This window comes from Colobus angolensis, unplaced genomic scaffold (assembly GCF_000951035.1).
Source record: "Colobus angolensis palliatus isolate OR3802 unplaced genomic scaffold, Cang.pa_1.0 Scaffold85, whole genome shotgun sequence".
NCBI classification, from domain to species: Eukaryota; Metazoa; Chordata; class Mammalia; order Primates; family Cercopithecidae; genus Colobus; species Colobus angolensis.
This window is the reverse complement of record NW_012122376.1, coordinates 9269450-9290135: the sequence shown is the minus strand read 5'-3', so window position 1 is coordinate 9290135 and position 20686 is coordinate 9269450. Positions and strand designations below refer to the sequence as shown.

General features: G+C 49.3%; 1 protein-coding gene across 1 annotated transcript in view; it reads right to left on the bottom strand.

Annotated features, from left to right (window-relative positions):
• RGS10 (regulator of G-protein signaling 10) overlaps positions 1-20686 on the bottom strand; it is a 35893-nt gene that overhangs the window by 8516 nt on the left and 6691 nt on the right. The window contains exons 2-4 of the mRNA XM_011930267.1: positions 18681-18799; positions 17394-17480; positions 7867-8010 (exon numbers count right to left, since the gene is read on the bottom strand). Of these exons, the coding sequence (XP_011785657.1) occupies positions 7867-8010; positions 17394-17480; positions 18681-18799 (350 nt within the window). The remainder of the gene's footprint in view (positions 1-7866; positions 8011-17393; positions 17481-18680; positions 18800-20686) is intronic.

Below are 20686 nucleotides of genomic sequence, written 5' to 3'. Positions count from 1 at the left end.
TTTCTCTTCCATGGACTGAGAAAGCCATGAAGCTGCCATGTGCAATGATCTGGACCTTTCTTTTTTTTTTTTTTTTTGAGACAGAGTCTCGCTCTGCCGCCCAGGCTGGAGTGTAGTGGCCGGATCCTGGCTCACTGCAAGCTCCGCCTCCCAGGTTCACGCCATTCTCCTGCCTGAGCCTCCCAAGCAGCTGGGACTACAGGTGCCTGCCACCTCGCCCGGCTAGTTTTTTGTGTTTTTTAGTAGAGACGGGGGGGTTTCACCATGTTAAGGATGGTCTCGATCTCCTGACCTCGTGATCCACCCGTCTCGGCCTCCCAAAGTGCTGGGATTACAGGCTTGAGCCACCGTGCCCGGCCGATCTGAACCTTTTCTATATTCATCAAGCTCATGGCTGTTCCAGACCATGCTGTGCTATAGAACTTAAACCAAAGGCTTCTGAGCAAGAAAGATGTGTAAACTGGGGCTAAGAAATGTGCCAGAGGAGAATTTTGTTTTAAATCTTTCACATGGAACAACTGTAAGTCACTGAGCAGACTTTAATGTGTTCCATTCTTCAATGTTTGAGTAGAGCCTGAAAGGACCAATGATGGCATCCATTTCCCGCTAGGGAGAGAGAGGGAGGGGCAACACTGGGGGATCTGAACTTTTCACTTCATACCCTCCTGGACACATGAATTTTTTTTATCTTAACAATGACCATGTACTAATTTAACAATTTAAGATAATTTTAGGCCAGACACTGTAGTTCACGCCTGTAATCACAGCAACACTTTAGGAGGCCAAGGCTGGAGGACTGCTTGAGCCCAGGAGTTCAAGACTGGCCTGGGCAACATAGTAAGACCCCACCCCTAGAAAAATATATTTTAAAAATTAGCCAAGCGTGGTGGCACACGCCTATAGTCCCAGCTACTCGGCAGTCTGAGGTTAGAGGATGGCTTGAGCCTGGAAGGTCAAGGCTACAGTGAGCCATGATGGTGCCACTGTATTCCAGCCTGGATGACAGGGGGAGTCCCAGCATAAAAAAATTAAAATAGGCAGGGCACAGAAGTTCATGCCTGTAATCCCAGCACTTTGGGAGGCTGAGGTGGGCACATCACTTGATGGTGCCACTGTATTCCAGCCTGGATGACAGGGGGAGTCCCAGCATAAAAAAATTAAAATAGGCAGGGCACAGAGGTTCATGCCTGTAATCCCAGCACTTTGGGAGGCTGAGGTGGGCACATCACTTGAGGTCAGTTCATGAATACCCCCGCTTCACAGATGAGAAAAGCCAGGCACAGAGAGGGAGCAAGTCTTGCCCGCAATCTCACAGTAACTAAATTCTAAAGTAAAAGAAGGCTGGGCACAGTGGCTTATGCCTCCAATCCCAACACTTTGGGAGGCCAAGACGGGAGGATTGCTTGAGGCCAGCAGTTTGAGACCAGCCTGGGCAACATAGTGAGACCCCATCTTTACAAAAAATAAAAATAAAAAAATAGCCGAGCCTGGTGACACTTGCCTGCAGTATCAGCTACTTGGGAGGCTGAGGTGGAAGGATTGCTTGAGCCCAGGAGGTCAAGGCTGCAGTGAGCCAAGATCACACCACTGTACTCCAGCCTGGGTAACAGAGTGAGACCCTGACTCAAAAAAATAAACAAATAAAGTCAAAGAAGTTGGGGTAGGGGCAGCAGGGGGAGTCAGATCTAAGGAAATAAGATTGTGGTTATCAGAGAGTGACTTTTTAACACCAGGGCACTGAACGTTCATACACTGCTTTGCAGCACAACTCAGAGAGGTAGCAGAGGATTTGCCCAAAGCCCCATATTAAAGATGAGGACTTGGAAGCCACAGTAAGAAAGAGAACCCTCCTGGGGTCAGACAGGGGCAAGGCTGGACTAGAAGCCCCCACTTCTGCCTCTGGTGCTCAGGGCCAAGCTCATGTACTGTCATAACGATGATGAATCTGGCAGCTCCATATCCAGCGAGTATTGGACAGGGGGAGAGGGGGAAGGGGAAAGTGGGGAGGGGCAGAGGTCAGGCCACTCCCACCCACCATACAAATGGTGAGCCAAGGTCAGGAGGTCAGGGTTTCACAGCTGACTTTCTAGTAATAGAGCTGGCTCTGCACTGAGCCATCCACCTTCTCTTGCCCAGCTGGTGTGGGACAGGCACAGCCCTGAGCTAGGGACCTGAGCCAAGGTGCTCAGGCTCTAAGAGGTCCAAGACTTACCAGCCCAACCAGCACATTCTATAAACAGCCACTGTTCACATCCCTGCAATTAAACTGTCTGCCACAGCCTTGGGGCCTGACCCAGCCAGTCCCTCCCAACTAAGCTTCCACCACCCCCTCATTTGCTGCATTCCGATGACAACACTGACCCCCAACGTACCTGCTGCCCCTGCCTGGGGGCCTTTGCGCTTGCCTCTCCTTGGAAGGTCCTGGCTCCCAGGTCCTCTCATCCAGATCCCGCTTGCCATTTAGGTCCCAGTCACCTCTCCAGGGAGCCCTCCTTGAGCACCGACCCTAGCAGGCCCCTCCCAGTCCCTCTCAGCCCATCTCCTGCTGCATTTCCTTCTTAGCATTGATCTTTCTCTGCCCTCCTTGGTGGGGTGGATGCTGATTTCCCTGTTGTACACACAGTTCCTAGCACAGTCCCTGGTATAGAGTAGGGCCTCAATTCATAATTGTAGCATTAAGGAATGAATAAAACAACAAATCCACAAACCAGCAGACCAACCAGGACTGAATCAAATCTCCCAGGAACAGATGTTTTTGTTTGTTTGTTTGTTTTTTGAGACAGAGTCTCACTCTGTCGCCCAGGCTAAAGTGCAGTGGTGCAATCTCGGTTCACTGCAACCTCCGCCTCCCAGGTTCACGCCATTCTCCTGCCTCAGCCTCCCGAGTAGCTGGGACTACAGGCGCCCGCCACCACCCCGGCTAATTTTTTGTATTTTTAGTAGAGACGGGGTTTCACTGTGTTAGCCAGGATGATCTGGATCTCCTGACCTTGTGATCTGCCCAACTCGGCCTCCCAAAGTGCTGGGATTACAGGCAGGAGCCACCGCGCCCGGCCGGAATAGATGTTTTTAAAGAAAAGACACTGTAAGGAACTGTAATTCCCTGAAGAATTTTTTTGTAAGGTAGCCCCTTCCTTCCTGCTTCCTCCAACCTAAATTTGTCCAACAGCAGCCTCTGACTCTAGGCTAACGTACTAGGGAAATACCCACAGTACCTCCTTTTGCCTCTTCTGGCTTTGCCACCAAAGGGCTGGGCACACCAAGCTTGCAGAACTGAATTAAATCAGAGAATCATCTTGCCGCTTACATGAATTTCCCAGGTAGCAAAGTTTTAAGCCCCTCAAGCTTCTCTTAAGATGCCTTTGGCTGGACACAGTAGCTCACACCTGTAATCTCAGTAGTTTGGGAGGACGAGGCGGGGGGATCACTTGAGGCCAGGAGTTTGAGACCAACCTGGCCAACATGGTCAGATGCCATCTCTACTAAAAACACAAAAATGAGCCTAGCCTGGTAGCACACGCCTGTAATCCCAGCTACTCAGGAGGCTGAGGCAGGAGAATCACTTGAATCCGGGAGGCGGAGGCTGCAGTGAGCAGAGATGGCACCACTGTACTCCAGCCTGGGTGACAGAACGAAACTTCATCACAAAAAAAAAGTTTGTGATGAAGTACTCATTAAAATGAATAATGCATTCTTCACATAATACGCTGACCTCATTTTAACTTCTACTGGATGGTTTGGGGTCACCAGGCTCACTTATCATGTCACTGTCCAATAGCACAGGGTGGTGTGGCGTGTGGCATTGGAGGTCCCCATGCCCAGGGGCTCAGGCCTCGGTGCCGTGCTTGTGCTCAGTGTCATTTCTGTGTCCTCCCTAGCTGTCAGTGGTCACCTCTTGCTGCTCATCCCTCCACAGTCTCTACCACAACTTCAAATCTGCTATGAACCGAAAAACCTGTTAGAACTGTGTGCAAAGCAAGAATAAACAGGACCTGACTGAAAACTCTTGAAGCTCTCCTTTAAACAGGATGCATGGGAGTGGGCTCATCCAGCCTGGGGCTCAGGGAAGATTTTCCCGTCCTTCTAGGTTCTGGCTGTGCCCTACAAAGTCAGAGCTGCCCTCCTAGAAGCTCAGAGAGCAGCGGAGCCCGACACGCACGTGGTGATGAGGAGCTAAGTCCCGGGGCGGTGGTGCTGAACACACGGGAAGTGGCTGCTCTGTGCCTCCACAGTGAAGCCCAGCAGCGCTCAGCAAAGCCAAAGCCGCGGGAGAGGCTTTTGAAAGTTCCGTGAAATCTTGTGGCTCCAAACATGTTCCCCTCAGCTTCAATCTCCTTCACTCAGGAAAACAGAGCTCTCAAGGGAGCCTTTGCAAGAAAAAAACCGGGCTAGTGCCGAGCAGGCATTTTGACAGTTACAGCAAGGACCCGGAGAGAGAAAGTTTTCAAAGCAAAATGGAACCCACGGGCCCTTCACCTGGAGACTCACTGTGAAATCGGCTCTGATTCCAAATACCTTGTTTTCACCCAGTTATGCCTTAGGAGGAAAGTTCGTGGCTCTTTCTCTCTATCCAATTAAAACACTCTTTTTTTTTTGAGATGGAGTCTTACTCTGTTGCCCAGGCTGGAGTACAGTGGCACTATCTTGGCTTAGTGCAGCCTCAGCCTCCCAGGCTCAAGCAATTCTCCTGCCTCAGCCTCCCGAGTAGCTGGGATTAGCTGGGATTACAGGCGCCCAACACCACACCTGGCTAATTTTTGTATTTTTAGCAGAGAGGGGGTTTCGTCATGTTGTCCAGGCTGGTCTGGAACTCCTGACCGTAGGTGATCCACCCGCCTTGGCCTCCCAAAGTGCTGGGATTACAGGCATGAGCAACTGAGTCCAGCCTTCCAAGAAAAGGTTTTTAACAAAGGGGTATAACAGTACTTGCTTTACATTCAACAGTTTGGACTGCACATCTGTTTGGTGTGCATAAACACATACATTATTATTACATTTATTAGGCCACATCTGTTAGGGGCATGTGCATACATGTTATTTATAGAAAAAAAGATGGAAAGTCTACAGATCAAATGTTATTTGGTGGTTATCTCCAAGTGTGCAATCATGCAATAAAGAAATGATTTCTTCTTTATATTTTTGTTTTCCAAGTTTTTTTTCTTGAGCATGTGTGATGCTTACAGTTGGATAAAAATTATTTTTAAAAATTTTTCTGAGGCTGGCATGGTGGCTCTTGCCCATGGTCCCAACACTTTAGGAGGCCAAGTCTGGAGAATCGCCTGAGCTCAGGAGTTCAAGAACAGCCTGGGCAACATAATGAGAGCTCATCTCTACAAAAAAAATACAAAAATTAGCTGGGAATGGTGGCGCACACCTGTGGCCCCGGCTACTTGGGAGGCTGAGGTGGGAGGATCACTTGAGCCTGGGAGGCCAAGGTTGCAGTGAGCCGTGTTCATGCCACTGTGCTCCAACCTGGGCAACAGAGGGACATCCTGTCTCAAAAATAAATAAATAAATAAATAAATGAATAAATAAATAAATAAATAAATAAAATTCTTTGTCATTAAAAAAAGGAAAAAAAAACCAATCAGCCTCTGTCCCCTGTGTTTCTTCCTTTCTGTGCTGGCTAAGCCTCCCACTGAATGAGTTGAAGGGGCATGCCTAGTCATAAGGTCCAGCTCCGTTCTGAGCTGTTGGGCAGGTGAGCTGGATCTCTCAGAGCCTGCAGTGCTACCGCCTGGAGTCAGAACTCTCCCATTCCTCATCCTGCCTTGGCTCCCACAGTCCTGGGAAGTCGGATGACTGGCATTCACAAAGCCTTTCCAATCCCTCTGCTCCAGGGGCCTCACCGAGCTTGGAGAAACATCAAGAGGCTGCCCAGGAGCCTGGCAGAGCAACACAGGCCACAGGGGTCACAGAGAGGCATGGTCTTTGAAGGCAGATGGACTAGAAGGAATCTGGCTTCCAGCGCTTTCTGCTCCCTGCATGACTTAATGGTAATAAACCACTTAATCTCCCTGAACCTTGCTTTTCTCTTCAGCAAAATGAGAATGATAATACTCACTGGAGATAAAATGAGACAGTACACACCAAGTGTGGCATCAGGCTCAAATGGGCAGTCCTAAATGGTAGTTAGGGCCAGGCGTGGTGGCTCACGCCTGTAATCCCAGCACTTTGGGAGGCCAAGGCGGGTGGATCACTTGAGGCCAGGAGTTCGGGACCAGCCTAGTCAACATGGTGAAACCCCATCCCTACTAAAAATACAAAAAATTAGCCGGGCGTGGTGGTATAGGCCTATAATCCCAGCTGGTAGGGAGGCTGAGGCAGGAGAATCACTTGAACTCAGGAGGTGGATGCGGCAGTGAGTGGAGATGGAGCCACTGCACTCCTGCCTGGGCCACAGAGTGAGACTTCATCTCAAAAAAAACAAAACCCAGAAAGTCCAGGCGCAGTGGCTCACACTGATAATCCCAGTACTTTGGGAGACTGAGGTGGGTGGATCACTTGAGGTCAGGAATTCGAGACCAACCTGGCCAACATGGTGAAATCCGGTCTCTATTAAAAATATAAAAATTAGCTGGGCATGGTGGTGGGCACCTGTAATTCCAGCTACTCAGGAGGCTGAGGCAAGAGAATCGCTTGAACCTGGGAGGTGGAGATTGCAGTGAACCAAGATCGAGCCATTGCACTCCATCCTGGGAGACAGAGTAAGACTCGGTCTAAAAAAAAAAAATGCCGGGCGCGGTGGCTCACGCCTGTAATCCTAGCACTTTGGGAGGCCAATGTGGGTGGATCATGAGGTCAGGAGATTGAGACCATCCTGGCTAACACGGTGAAACCCCGTCTCTACTAAAAATACAAAAGAATTAGCTGGGTATGGTGGCAGGCGCCTCTAATCCCAGCTACTCGGGAGGCTGAGGCAGGAGAATGGCATGAATCCGGGAGGCGGAGCTTGCAGTGAGTGGAGATTGTGCCACTGCACTCCAGCCTGGGCGACAGAGCGAGACTCTGTCTCCAAAACAAAAGAATAAAAACAAAACCAAAAACGAAATGGTACTTAGTGTTGTCATTATTGAGAATACCGAGAGCACAGTGGTCTGTACAGGTTCTCAACCCTGGCTGCACTTTAGAGTGTCTTAGGGAGCTTTGAAAAGATTCTGAGGACCAGGGTGGGGTCGATATCCCCATATGGCTACAGTCACAAAAACTGCCTTTTCACCATACATTCCACTCCCTTTGCCACGACAAATCAATGCCCTGCATCCTTCCTACTGGCTCAAAGGCACCACTTCCAGGAGGCCCGCTGCAAGTCTCCTTTAATAGCCAAACGTGAATCAGAATTCACATAGAACATGCTGCCCGATGCTAACCTTTTCATCATGACTCGGGCTACATGACGAACTATTAACAGCTTACAGTATGGGGCCACTAAAAGTATGTGGCAGTGTCTGGATATTTGCACAGAAACAGCCTGTTTCTCCTGCCACTTTGAGTTCTCCTGCTTGCTTTCTGGAGTTTTCCATCTATTCTTACCTTCAGCAATTATAGGTTGCTTTCTCAGTACAGCCTCCTCAAACAGCTCCAGCCCCCGCTCTAATCTGGATTGAGAAGGCAGATACACCTGCCGGTCCAAACTGTGTGTAGACCAAGAGTAAACAGGCCTGGGGAGACTCCTGTGGGGCAAATCTCGAGCTTAGGATTCCACTCCCCACTGTCCCCAACCACGGCCCCTCAATGTACCTCGGTCTGCCTGGCCAGATGAGACGGTTTCCAGGGAGTCTAACATTGGGTGTTGCACTAAATTCTTCCAGGCCTGGAATTAATGTAGGTTTTCAAATCAAGGCGCAGGCAGGGAAGTCAGGTTACCTGGTCCTGGAGTTTCTGGAACATCAGAGGGTGCGGTTCTTCCAGGATCTTCTCATTGAGCCGAGACTGCCCCTCCACGTTGACCTGTGATGAGGCCTTGCTGGACAGAAAGGTCATGTAGATCTCCTTTGCCTTTTCCTGCATCTGGAGGAGACAGATGGGGCCTGTGTGCTATCTGCCCACACAGCCTTCCCAGCCTGAGCCCTGCTCTCCCATCCAGCCAGGCCCACAGGAGCTGCTGTGGCAAGAGAAAGGCACCCCCCACAGCCCAGGGGCTCTCAGGCCACTCCAGAGAGAATTCCTATATGGGAGAACTTGCACTGCCAAGCCCCTACCCCGCAGCCACATCTCCTGGAACAAAATTGCTGCATTAACCATCCAGAAGCCATGACAGAAAGAATCCCGGCCCGCAGAGAGCACTCAGTACCGTTTACAACCATCCTGTGGCCGGGCACAGTGGCTCACGCCTGTAATCCCAGCACTTTGGGAAGCCAAGGCAGGTGGATCACCTGAGGTCAGGAGTTCGAGACCAGCCTGGCTAACATGGTGAAACCCCATCTCTACTAAAAACACAAAAATTAGCCAGGCATGGTGGTGCACACCTGTAATCCCAGCTACTCGGGAGGCTGAGGCAGGAGAATAGCTTGAACCCAGGAGACAGAGGTTGCAGTGAGCTGAGATTGCACCACTGAACTCCAGCCTGGGTGACAGAGTGAGACTCCATCTCAAAAAAAAAAAAAAACAAAAATCAAGTGAAAGTACGTACGCCTATCCCTACCAGTTTTCTAGTGCCCACTAGGCTGCAGACACCTGCTTGGAGGCATCCCATTTCCTTAATCCCCTGGACATGCAGCAAAGGGCATTTTCCTGTTAGTGCCACTTTCCCCATGAGGACACAGAGGTCAGGAGAAGTGGCGTGGCTTATCTGAGAGCTTCTGGGAGCCTTAGGACTGTTTGGCTCCAAGGCCTCTGATTTCTGCTCAGTTCCACTTCTGCAAGACACATTGGCCCCTCCAGGTTGTGCGGTCTGCAGCCTTCCCAGGCAGGGTGATTTCCTTTTAGGTAACGAGATACTGAGCAAAGGCAGTGGAGAAAACATTCGCTGCCCGCCCTCGAGTCCGGAGTGTAGTCCTGCTGGGAAGCAGGAGCCCTGATAGGTACCGGCTTCCTGTTTCACCCGAAACTAACTGAGGCGGGCTCAGGAGCACTCACGGATGGTAAGGAGATGACTTCACAGTAAGAACTGTGTCTTTAGGACAGCACGCCTCAGGGCAGGGCTGCAGGCGCAGGAGCCTTCTCCAGAACTTCCCCTGAGGGCTCAATTTTCTTTTAGAGAAAGGAGACTTCCCGTGCTCATACCTCGCCAACAGCAAAAACGGGGCTGTTTCTCTGAACGTTAGACTCTAAAGCATGACCTTACCCTACAGAGCAAGGCAGACAACAAATGCCTCTAAAATGCAGCCACACAGCTATGACATATGTGTGCAGGGGGGCCTGGAAAACTGCCTTTCTCTCCAAGAGCCCACCTGGGGCTCCACATGTGCTGTGGCGCTTGGTTTGGGAACTCCCAAGCTCTGCAAACCTTCTGCCCTTAAGGAAACCACCAGAAGGTTTTGATAGCTGGTGCATGAAAGGAAGGAAGAGGAACCCTTTTTCAGTTCAGGGCACTGAGGACAAAAGATCCTGAGAAGCCGCAGCCTGGCCATGTCCTGTTCTGCGAGAAAGCAAGCCTCGCCAGCACTTGCAGGGAGATGGCCCAGGCTGGGTGAACACCGAAAGCCATGCTGTCCACCCTGCCTTTACTGTCAATAGGAGCAATGAATCGATGCCAGACTCAGTGACACAGGAGTCTCTCCAGACAAGCGTGGCTATCTAAGGGACAGGTCTGGGGGCCATCCTCAAGACCCAAGGGGGTGGCACTTAGGAGCTGGCCCTGGTCCTCTCTAAGACCCACCAGCTCCACGAAGCCACAGCCTCCCTCCCACCACCCCTATTCCGTCAGGAAGCGACGCTTTTGGAAAACCACTTCCTGTTTTAAAGCCGCTTCATGAAAGGAGAATTTCAGCTAGGCAGATGAGCAAACTCCATGCAGAGGTCTGGGGGTAGAAATCACTTTAGACCTCCCCTCCCCTTGAATATTCATACGCGCACACACACGCACACACGTGCACACACGCACACACATACACACATGAATCCAGGATATCTTGAGTGATTCTGAAATAGAAAAGTGCAATGAATGGCTTGAGTCTTTGAGGTGGGGCAGAAGGGGCCGGGGGAAAGGAAGTAGGTTCCGGTGACTGCAGGTATACAAGCCTTGAGGATCTCAGCCCTGCCCTCTCCCACCGGCTGTCCCTCCCGAGTCTGTGTGAGAACAGTGTCGGGGTCGAGGCCCTGGCTGACCAGATGCGGACCGTAAGCGGCTGCAGGGCTCAGCTTATCTCGGCGGAGCTAGGAAGCGTGACTGAAAAGGGAAACCCTGAGACGGCGACCACAAGCCAGTCACGGGAAGGCCTGGTGTCCAGACCGAGAACATGAGCAGAAAAGAAGAACCAGTCTCTGGAGCTATTTTGGTAGATTTTTCCAGAGCTTTGTTAACCCTATTCTAGCTACTGTCAGGGCAGGAACAGAGCTGGTGGAGTTGATTCTGTGTCTGTGGCCTGGAAGGATGGCCTACTTCTCTTCCACGGCCCTGACACACGTGGCTGGCCACAGCCTGGACCAGAGAGCCCCTTTCTCCCTGGGGAGACCCGAAGTGTCCAGCATCTGAGGCTGTCCTGGCAGGCACTGGAGAAGGGTCCCACCTGGGCTCATCAACTCGGGGACTGCCCATGAAGCACCTGCACCCCAGTGAGCACCTTCCAGGCACCCCACAAGGCTGGGGCCCTTCTTCGAGGCCTGGCAGTGCCTCAGCTGTGACAATGCTCAGCCAGACGCCAGCTCTCGAACCCCACTCCCATCCCATCTGCTGGCCTCCAGCTCCTCTCCACCCCGTCTTCTTCCAGAGATGGAATGTGGGAGATAATTCCTAGGAAAATGAAAGGATCAAGACGCTAACTTTACTAATACCAATTTCAGAAAGAGAATGAGGCAAAGAAAATATCCAATAAATGATATGAGAATATTTTCAAGAACTGGCTCAGGAAATGGGAATCAGTCGGAGGAAGAGCAGATGACTCTGCAGAGACCCAGAAGAATGAACCCAAGCCCCTGCATGGGTGAGGAGGGGGTGCCAATGAGAAGCGCGTCCAGAGACAGCAGGAGCTCGAGGGCATCGGGTAGCCCAATGAAATTGATGAGGGCGGCAGAAAGAAGCCATCAGACCTCCAGGTCCTCCACCCCTACCACCAACCCTGAGCAGACAGGTGGCTCCCTCCCCACTTCAACAGAAGAGTCGAGTTTTCTTTTCTAAAGAAACAGACCCAGGGAGGCTCCAGAACAGAGGCACAGAGGATGGCAAGAATGAGATGCCAAATAGAATAAAGAGATTCAGGGAAATTCCAAGTATAGACCCCCCAGGAAACTTCTCCTGACACAGTTAATTAGAAATATGTTTAGTTTAGGAACATACCAGCCTTGTGGCCCCCCAGGAACAGACTAGAGGGCCCTTGTCTGGAGAAAACAAAAAAGCAGGAAAAACTCAATAGGAGGATCTGAAGATAAAGTCAAAATCTCCAAAAGCCAAAAAAAAAAAAAAAAATTTTTTTAAATAGGAAGAATAGGCTGGGCGCGGTGGCTCAAGCCTGTAATCCCAGCACTTTGGGAGGCCAAGACAGGCAGATCATGAGGTCAGGAGATCGAGACCATCCTGGCTAATACGGTGAAACCCCGTCTCTACTAAAAAATACAAAAAACTAGCCAGGCAAGTTGGTGGGTGCCTGTAGTCCCAGCTACTCAGGAGGCTGAGCCAGGAGAATGGCGTAAACCCGGGAGGCGGAGCTTGCAGTGAGTTGAGATCCGGCCACTGCACTCCAGGCTGGGCGACAGAGCGAGACTCCATCTCAAAAAATAATAATAATAATAAAAAAATTAAAAAAATTTAAAAAAAAAGGAAGAATAAAACATGAAATTAAGGGCTCAATGCATCAGTGAAAGGTCATCATTGGAAAAGAGACCAGAGACAATGGAAGGAAAAAAAGTTACCAAAATGATGATAATAATAATAACAACATAAGACCATTTCCCGGAACTACAAATTTCCAGATTATAAGGCTCCACAAAGAATTCACACAATGAATGAACCCCGCCTCTGCCTCCAAAGCCCCTGACTGAAGAGTTTTAGAATACTAGTGATGAAAAGATCCTGACCAGGTGGAGTGGCTCACACCTGTAATCCTAGCACTTTGGGAGGCTGAGGAGAGAGGATTTCTTTTTTTTAAATTTATTTATTTATTTATTTATTTTTTGAGATGGAGTCTCATTCTGTCGCCCAGGCTGGAGTGCAGTGGCGCAATCTCAGCTCACTGTAAGCTCCACTTCCCGGGTTCACGCCATTCTCCTGCCTCAGCCTCCTGAGTAGCTGGGACTACAGGCGCCCACCACCACGCCCAGCTAATTTTTTGTATTTTTAGTAGAGACGGGGTTTCACCGTGTTAGCCAGGATGGTCTCAATCTCCTGACCTCATGATCTGCCCGCCTCGGCCTCCCAAAGTGCTGGGATTACAGGCATGAGCCACCGCGCCCGGCCGGAGAGAGGATTTCTTTTGAGACAAGCCTAAGCAACATGGTGAGACTGCTTAAACCCAGGAGGTCCAGGCTGCAAAGAGCCATGACCTCACTATATTCCAACCTGGGTGACAGAGTGAGACCCTGTCTCAAAAAGAAAAGAAAATTGCTGGGCGTGGTAGTTCACACCTGTAATCCCAACACTTAGGAAGGCCAGGGCATGCGGATCACCTGAGGTCAGGAGTTTGAGATCAGCCTGACCAACATGGCAAAACCCCGTCTCTATTAAAAATACAAAATTAGCTGGGTGTGGTGGAGGGCGCCTGTAATCCCAGCTACTTGGGAGGCTGAGGCAGGAGAATCGTTTGAATCTGGAAGACAGAGGTTGCAGTGAGCCGAGATCATACCACTGCACTCCAGCCTGGGCAACAAGAGCAAAACTCCATCAAAAAAAGAAAGAAAGAGAGAGGGAGAGAAAGAGAGAGGGAGGGAGGGAGGGAAGGGGAAAAATAGAAAAGGAAAGAAAAGAAAATAGATCCTGTACTATCCCGGAGAGGGAAAAAAAGAAAAAAAAACACAACAGTTTACATATAAATTACTGATTCTCAACAAAAGTAGAAGACTAAGGGACAATGTCTTCAAACTTCTAAGTGTGTTTCACCCCAGAATTCTACGCTCTGTCGGATTATCAGTAAAGTAGGAGAGTAGGGGAAAAAATAACATTTTTCACTCAACAAGGTCTTTACATATCTACCTGTCAGACCCCCTTCTCTGGAAGCTATTGCCAGCTGTGTTTTGGGCTCTTCTCTCGTGAGTCATTCTGGAGGGAAGAAGTCATTCTCGTGTGCTGTTCCCAAAATGAGGGAATGACTCAGGAGAGAAGAGGACTTGGATCCAGGAAATGGAATGCCTTCCTCCTACAAAGAGGGAGGAAGTTCACCATGTGTCAGGCGTGGGTCTAGACTCTTGGAGACAGTGGGGAAGAAGAGGCCCCCCACTCCCAGATCCCAGAAAACAAACCATCCAGAAGACGGGCAAGTAAATGACATGGATACGCAAAGTTGGTGTTAAAACAACGGAGGCGAGAGTGGGATTTGTATCGACCCCTCAACTGCCTTAGTTGATGGAGAGAGAAAAATCCTCCCATGGTCTCCCCGCTGGAAGAGATGTGATAAGTTTGACTGTGAAATCCAGTAGGTTAAGTGTACAACAGAGGATTAAAAACAACTGGCCAGGCGCGGTGTCTCACGTCTATAGTCCCAGCACTTTGAAAGTCCGAGGCGGGCGGATCATCTGAGGTCAGCGGTTTGAGACCAGCCTCACCAACATGGTGAAACTCCGTCTCTACTAAAAATACAAGAATTAGCCAGACGTGGTGGCACACATCTGTAATCCCAGCTACTCGGTAGGCTAAGGCAGAAGAATCACTTGAACCCGGGAGGCGGAGGGTGTGGTGAGCAGAGATCACACCACTGCACTCTAGCCTGGGCGGCAAGAGCAAAACTCCATCTCAAAAACAAAAACAAAAACAAAGAAGGAAATTCAGTTAGGCAACTTCTCCCGGTGCCTATGCTGCCCCACACTTTCTGTAGTAATTTAGAGCTTACTGCCTGGTTTTACTTCCTAGGCAGTAGGACTCACTAGGGAATGCCTGGAATCAGAAATGTGGCTCTGAATTATTTTTTGTTGTTGTTGAAACAGCATCTCATTTTGTCACCCAGGCAAGAGTTCAGTGGCGCAATCATACCTCACTCCAGCCTTGACCTCCCCAGGCAACTACAGGCACAACCCATCATGTCTAGCTAATTTTTTTTTTTTTTTTTTTGGTATTTTTTTGTAGAGACAAGGTCTCACCATGTGGCTCAGGCTGGTCTCGAACTTCTGGGCTCAAGTGATCCACCCACCTTGACCTCCCAAAGTGTTAGAATTACAGGTGTGAGCCACTGTGCCCAGCCTCAGGCGAGCTGCTGCTTAGCCACTCAGATCATATCCCTGCATCTTCGAATGGGAACAATGACTCACACTGGAGCCCAAACACTCCAGGCCAAACACCCCAGGTGTCACCAATGCCTCCACCCAATCTGCATTCTCAGGCAGTGACAGGAGGGTGGCATTCACTGCACCAAAGCAATTGCCAGGTGCATTCCAGGCTTAAGGACACAGACTTCCAAGAAGTCCTATGCTGGGCCAAGCGCAGTGGCTCACACCTGTAATCCTAGCTTTTTGGAAGGCCAAGACAGGCGGATCACTTGAGGTCAGAAGTTCGAGACCAGCCTGGCAAATATGGTGAAACCCTGTCTCTACTCAAAATACAAAAATTAGCCAAGCATGGTAGCACACGCTTGTAATCCCAGCTACTAGGGAGGCTGAGGCAGGAGGATCGCTTGAACCCAGGAGGAGGAGCTGCAGTAAGCCAAGATTGCACCACTGCACTCCAGCCTGGGCAACAAAGTCAGATCCTGTCTCAAAAAAAGAAAAGAAGTCCTGTGCTGGATGTCAGGGGTACAGGCATGGAAAGGGACTGCCCGTTCTGGAAGCTCCCTCTTTAGGATGTGGACAGGGCAGAGCAACCCAACACCAGACCTGCCTGACCTGAAAGGCTGGAAGCGGCACATGGAAAGTTTGACCCCTCCTTCCAACCACTCCACTGAAGTCCTGCAGGGGCTTTCCAGTCCTGCTCACCTTGGCACCCAGGTTCCCAGGTGTGGCTGCCCTGTCAGCCTGAAGCACAGCACAGCCGCCTCCCTCTCAAACATGCCACTCATCCCTTGTGGTCTTCCCTCAGCTCTTCTCGCCAGCCCTGCCTGCCCACACACTGTCCCTGCTCCCAGGAACGCCCTCCCGATCTCCATGTCAAGTCTTAGCTAAAAAGCCACTTCCCTTGGATCCCTCCCCGTTGCCCCGGCCTTGCTCCCATGACACAAGCGCTTCCCATCTCTACTATACTCATCGCACTTGCACAGGCTTGCTCCGCTCGAGGCACCCTTTCCCTGGAGCCGCTCACCTGTCTGTCCCTGGGCTGCCTCCTGTTCAGTGCCAGGCACCAAGCAGGCACTTCACAAAGATTTGGGGAATTCAACTGAACGGAAGCACAGAGCAGCATGGTGGTGCAGAGAACAACGGGTGACTTCAGGGAGCTGGTTCAAGTCCTAGCTCTGCCATGGTGCGGGGACCTCACTTCCTTGTCTACACAGCAGGGGCGGACTGGCCCACCCACAGGCCCCTCCTACCTCTAATACTCGAAAGAATAAGGCAGGGGAATAGACATCTGTTTGCTTGCTTGACTCTGAGCTAGGATTTTATGGTGAGGCTGGTTGCAGCAGTGGCACAGTCTAGCATTTATCGATGGTGGTCCCCGGGCCCTGTCCTCGGTGCTGGGGACAAAGGACAAAGACGAGGCTCTTGTTCTGAAGGCCCTCAGCCTGAATCCTAGCATTCCAAAGCATCTCCCACCACCTGCTTCTCACTTTTCCTTGAGGCCCCTCTCCACCCAGGAGGCTCTGGCCAACGTCATCTAGAGGAGACCTTGAGGAGAGAAAAAGTCAGAAAGCCAAACCCAAGGGTCACACCCAGCAATGGCTTTCTAGGTGGGCCTGGGAAATTCAAGTCAAAGAGAATCCATCTTAGAATCCTCCCTTGCCACCTCCAGAGAGGAAGGTGGCAGAGAAAAGGCCGTGCTGTGCCATCTGGGGGGATGTGTGTCTGCGCCCTGAAAGGCCTTTGAATAAACCCATGATGTACATTTTCCAAGCAGTTGTCTGCAAACGCCTCACAGCTCCTGGCCCATGGATTCCAGCTTTTGGAGACGAAGGCTCAAAAACTGGCAACTCACAAGCCGCATCTGCCCGTGGGTATGTTTTGTTTGGCAGGCAAGGTTTTAAATTTTTTTAAAATTAGTTCCAACATTTAAAAATCATCTGGTTTCACATAAGGATCCAAATGTCCAGCTTCTTTAGAAAAACAGACAGCACTAGGTGGAATGTAAGAGATGCCTTGGGAAGAAAGGCCCCAGGGTCCCAAGGCAAGCAAAGATCTAGGAGATCGCCATCAGTAAGTTGGCGGAGACAGAACCTGAAGCAGGGGAAGCCCAGACAGCCACAGGCCCTAAACCACCAGCCGCAGCCTGTGCAGGCAGACAGAATGTCCTTAGCTGGCCCCAGTCCCCAACATTCCCTCCAGCCTCACACCAGGAGCCTCCTTCATTCACATGACTTACTGGCTCCTGCAGGCATTTAGCGAGCAGCCTCTTAGAAAGATGCAGGGCCAGGCCTCATAAACCCACCCAGGGCACAGGCCTCCTTCCCCATCATCTCATCTACCCTCCCTTATACCCAACCAGCTGACACTAGGAATGAAGGCAAAGAGGAGGCATCTACCCAGGAGAACAGTCAGAGACTTTCTCCACAGGATGCTCGCCAACTATGTGACTCTCAGTACAATATACTGAATAATTGACAATCCCTCTGATGCACCTTGTGCTTTTATTATTACGCATCTACGTATCGTTTTACCATGTCCAAAAATGATAACATGTCAAAATCTGGGGGAAATATCCTCATAACTTATTCATGAAGAAAAAAATTCTATGCAATGAGGAACTCTAAATGACATAAATTGTTATTTTTATTTTAAATATTGATCCATTTGAACAGCTCCATTTAAAAATGGGTTAACTCACCCTTTTGAAAAGATTAATATTTGATCAACACAAGATACCTAACCTGAAGCTTAAATCTTCCCCCAAAACTAATATGAATCGGGGTTCTTTAGGCAACTTCGGAATCTATTGGAAAGGCAGTTGTAACTTTGTAAGGAAAGGGAAAAAGATTATCAAGAAAGTGATTACAGAGTGGAGGAAATACCTGTGTCTTATCTTGCATTTTCTTAAAATCTTCACATGCTAGCCAAAACAAAACATTTTCTTCACTGAATTCCTTTTTTAAAAATTCCTGTGGATACAAAGAAAAAGAGTCACACAGTATTCTACTTCTAAAAAAAATAATAAAACAAATGGCATTTCCCTTCAAAGACTGATTTGACAAATTTCAACAGAGGAGCATGGCCCAATTACCCATTGAAAACTCTACTCTCAAAAGCAAGTAAGTATGTTTAACGTTAAAGCTATAATTTCATATACATTTGACCTTAATGGTTTTGACGTTGTAAAGAAGAGTACAAATGAAGCAGGAATTTACTCATATTTCTAAGCTGACAATAAATTACCAAAAAGTAAATTAAAGTGGAAGATACATTGGTTCCTTCCAGAGAGTGTTTAAACAAAGTACATGCCTCTAAACTCAGGCTCTTTTTTTTTTTTTTTTAAAAACAAAAGAAAAGAAAACACATTAAGCATGTGTAAAGACACCGCGACACAAACTATTTTAAGTTGGAGGTATGTGCGTTTTCTTACGGCCGATCTTGGGCAGTCCATGGCACCGCCAGCTACTCTGCTGTGCAGAGACCTCCTGAGTTGCAAACACTGCTCACCGTGGCCTGGTGACCAGGAACTAGAAGCCTACTACCACATGCCACTCCCTCCCTGGGAGCCCCAACAGGGACCAACTGCATGAGGACTCATCCTATTCCTGACCCAAGACTTAAAGACAGAAGTGACCAGGACTCATTCTTAAAATACACATGTGGTCTTCCATCTGGCACTGGGGGCTTCTGCTGGTCAGAAAAGTTATTTCTAGATGGCATCAACAGTTCCCCATTCATCAGCCCTGCTCTCGGAGGTCCCTTCGCCAAGTTCGCATTGCCAGTCTCTCTCACTCTGTCAACAATGCATTCTGAGAATCCTCCAAGCACGAGAGAACAAGCCTTCACATCAGAGAGACCCAGAGCTGGGAATTTCTCATACAGACTCCACCAATGGGCACGGTATCTTCTCTCTCCTCCACCCTGTACCCCTCCCACCTCACTACACAAAAACCAGAAACACGCTGCCCATCTGTGACAGCGTTGCCAACACAGTCATGACAGATGAGAAAGTCTCACCCTCAAGCTGGGATTGACAGTACTAAACTCTCAAGCTGGCATAGAGAGTGCTAAGCTGATACACAATGCTGAAATGGCCTATTTCTCCCCTGCATGCACGAGAACTTCCGCACATACGGCATCCATCTCGATCAACAATGAAAAAGACAAACCCTAAATCTTTTCACGCCTTCCGGGTCTTCCAGCAGATTCTCCAGGGATGCCGCCCATTTGGCTGTGCTCTTGAGGCTCTGGTGGCTGCTGCTGGAGCTACCATCGCTGTCGTGGATGTCTGCAAAGCAAAATTCAGACTGCGTATGTGACCAAAATACACTGTCATTTTAAGAAATCTGCATGCAATGGTCAGTACTGCCATCACCATCACGGTTGATATAAACCAAGTTATGTCTCAGGCTCTGTTCTAGGTGCTTAACATGATGGACTCATTCTTATCACACAACCCTGTAAGGCAGGTACTACTATTTCCTCCATTTTACAGATGGGGGTAAACTGAGGCTCAGAGGGATGACGGGACCTGCCATTTCCCACCAAATCCTTCCCCTACTCTCGTGTCCACTGGCCAGTTTGGAGGCAGCCCTCAAGTTGCCCTCAAACCCTCCTCCCAGAGAACCGTGATTCAACAGCAACTGCTTCCCCATGGCGCTTTGTGCACAGACTTACAATTATGATGCTCTGTTATGACTATTTACATGACTGACTCCCATTAGTCTGAAGGCTCCTATATGTCCTCATCTTGCACCTCCAGCACCTAGTTCATTACCTGGCATAGAGATTAAAAAACTCATTGCAGGATTGGACCCACATGATGGTGCAAAATGTCAGAGGGCTGCCAGAATACCCAGGCATCAAGATAAATGTCATTTCAGGCAATAGCTTTGTTTGCTTGTTTGTTTGTTGTTTGCTTGTTTGTTTTTGACAGAGTCTCCCTCTGTCGCCCAGTCTGGAGTGCAGTGGCACAATCTTAGCTCACTGCAACCTCTGCCTCCCAGATTCAAGCAATTCTCCTGCCTCAGGCTCTCGAATAGCTGGGATTATAGCCGATTAGCAACACGCCCAGCTAATTTCTGTACTCTTAATAGAGACGGGGTTTCACCATGTCGGCCAGGCTGGTCTCGAACTCTTGACCTCAGGTGATCCGCCCACCTCAGCATCCCAAAGTGCTGGGATTACAGGCATAAGTCACTGCGCCCGGTTCCTCGGGCAACACCTTTTTAAAAAATCAAAATTTGTGCTAAACAAATCCATGATGAACAAAATACTCAAATTTTCCAAATTTTAAATAAAGACAGGATGAGTTATACTGATTTTTCCTTTTGCTTCGGGGTCCAGTATGGCTCAGCATTACACTGTTAGTTTTTCCTGACTTTATTTAAACTTCGATATTTTGTTCATCACGGATGTTTCTGCATTCATTTTGATCTTTTAAAACACTGCATTAAATGTCATTTATAGGCTGGGTGCAGTGGCTCACACCTGTAATCCCAGCACTTTGGGAGGCCAAGGCAGGCAGATCACCAGAGGTCAGGAGTGAAACCTCATCTCTACTAAAAACACAAAAATTAGTTGGGTGTGGTGGCACGCACCTATAATCCCAGCTCGTTGGGAGGCTGAGGCAGGAGAAATGCTTGAACCCAGGAAGCGGAGGTTGCAGCGAGCCAAGATCATGCCACTGCACTCCAGCCTGGTCGACAGAGCAAGATTCCATCTAAAAATAATGATAATAAATAAATAAATAAATAAATATCATTTATCCTGATGCCTGAGGTTTTTGGCAACCCTCTTACATTTCGGTACACAGAGAAAATGGATGAAAACTCTTTGCATCTGCACATCTTCCACCGCACTCTCTGACTCAAGACACTGAGAAGTCTCCCGTGGGGGACGGGCAATCTCCAAATAACACACTTCGGCCGCTTGCCTGCCTGTGGGAGAGGGAACAATGAAAGCAGGCTTCATTCTGTCATGTGATCCCTTCCTGGAGTCAAGGAAGAACCATGGAATGTCACTTCAGATGGGGCCAGGTTCAAAACCCAGTTTCCTGGCCAGGCATGGTGGCTCACGCCTGTAATCCCAGCACTTTAAGGGGCTGACATGGGTGGATCACTTGAAGTCAGGAGTTCAAGACCAGCCTGGCCAACACGGTGAAACCCCGTCTCTA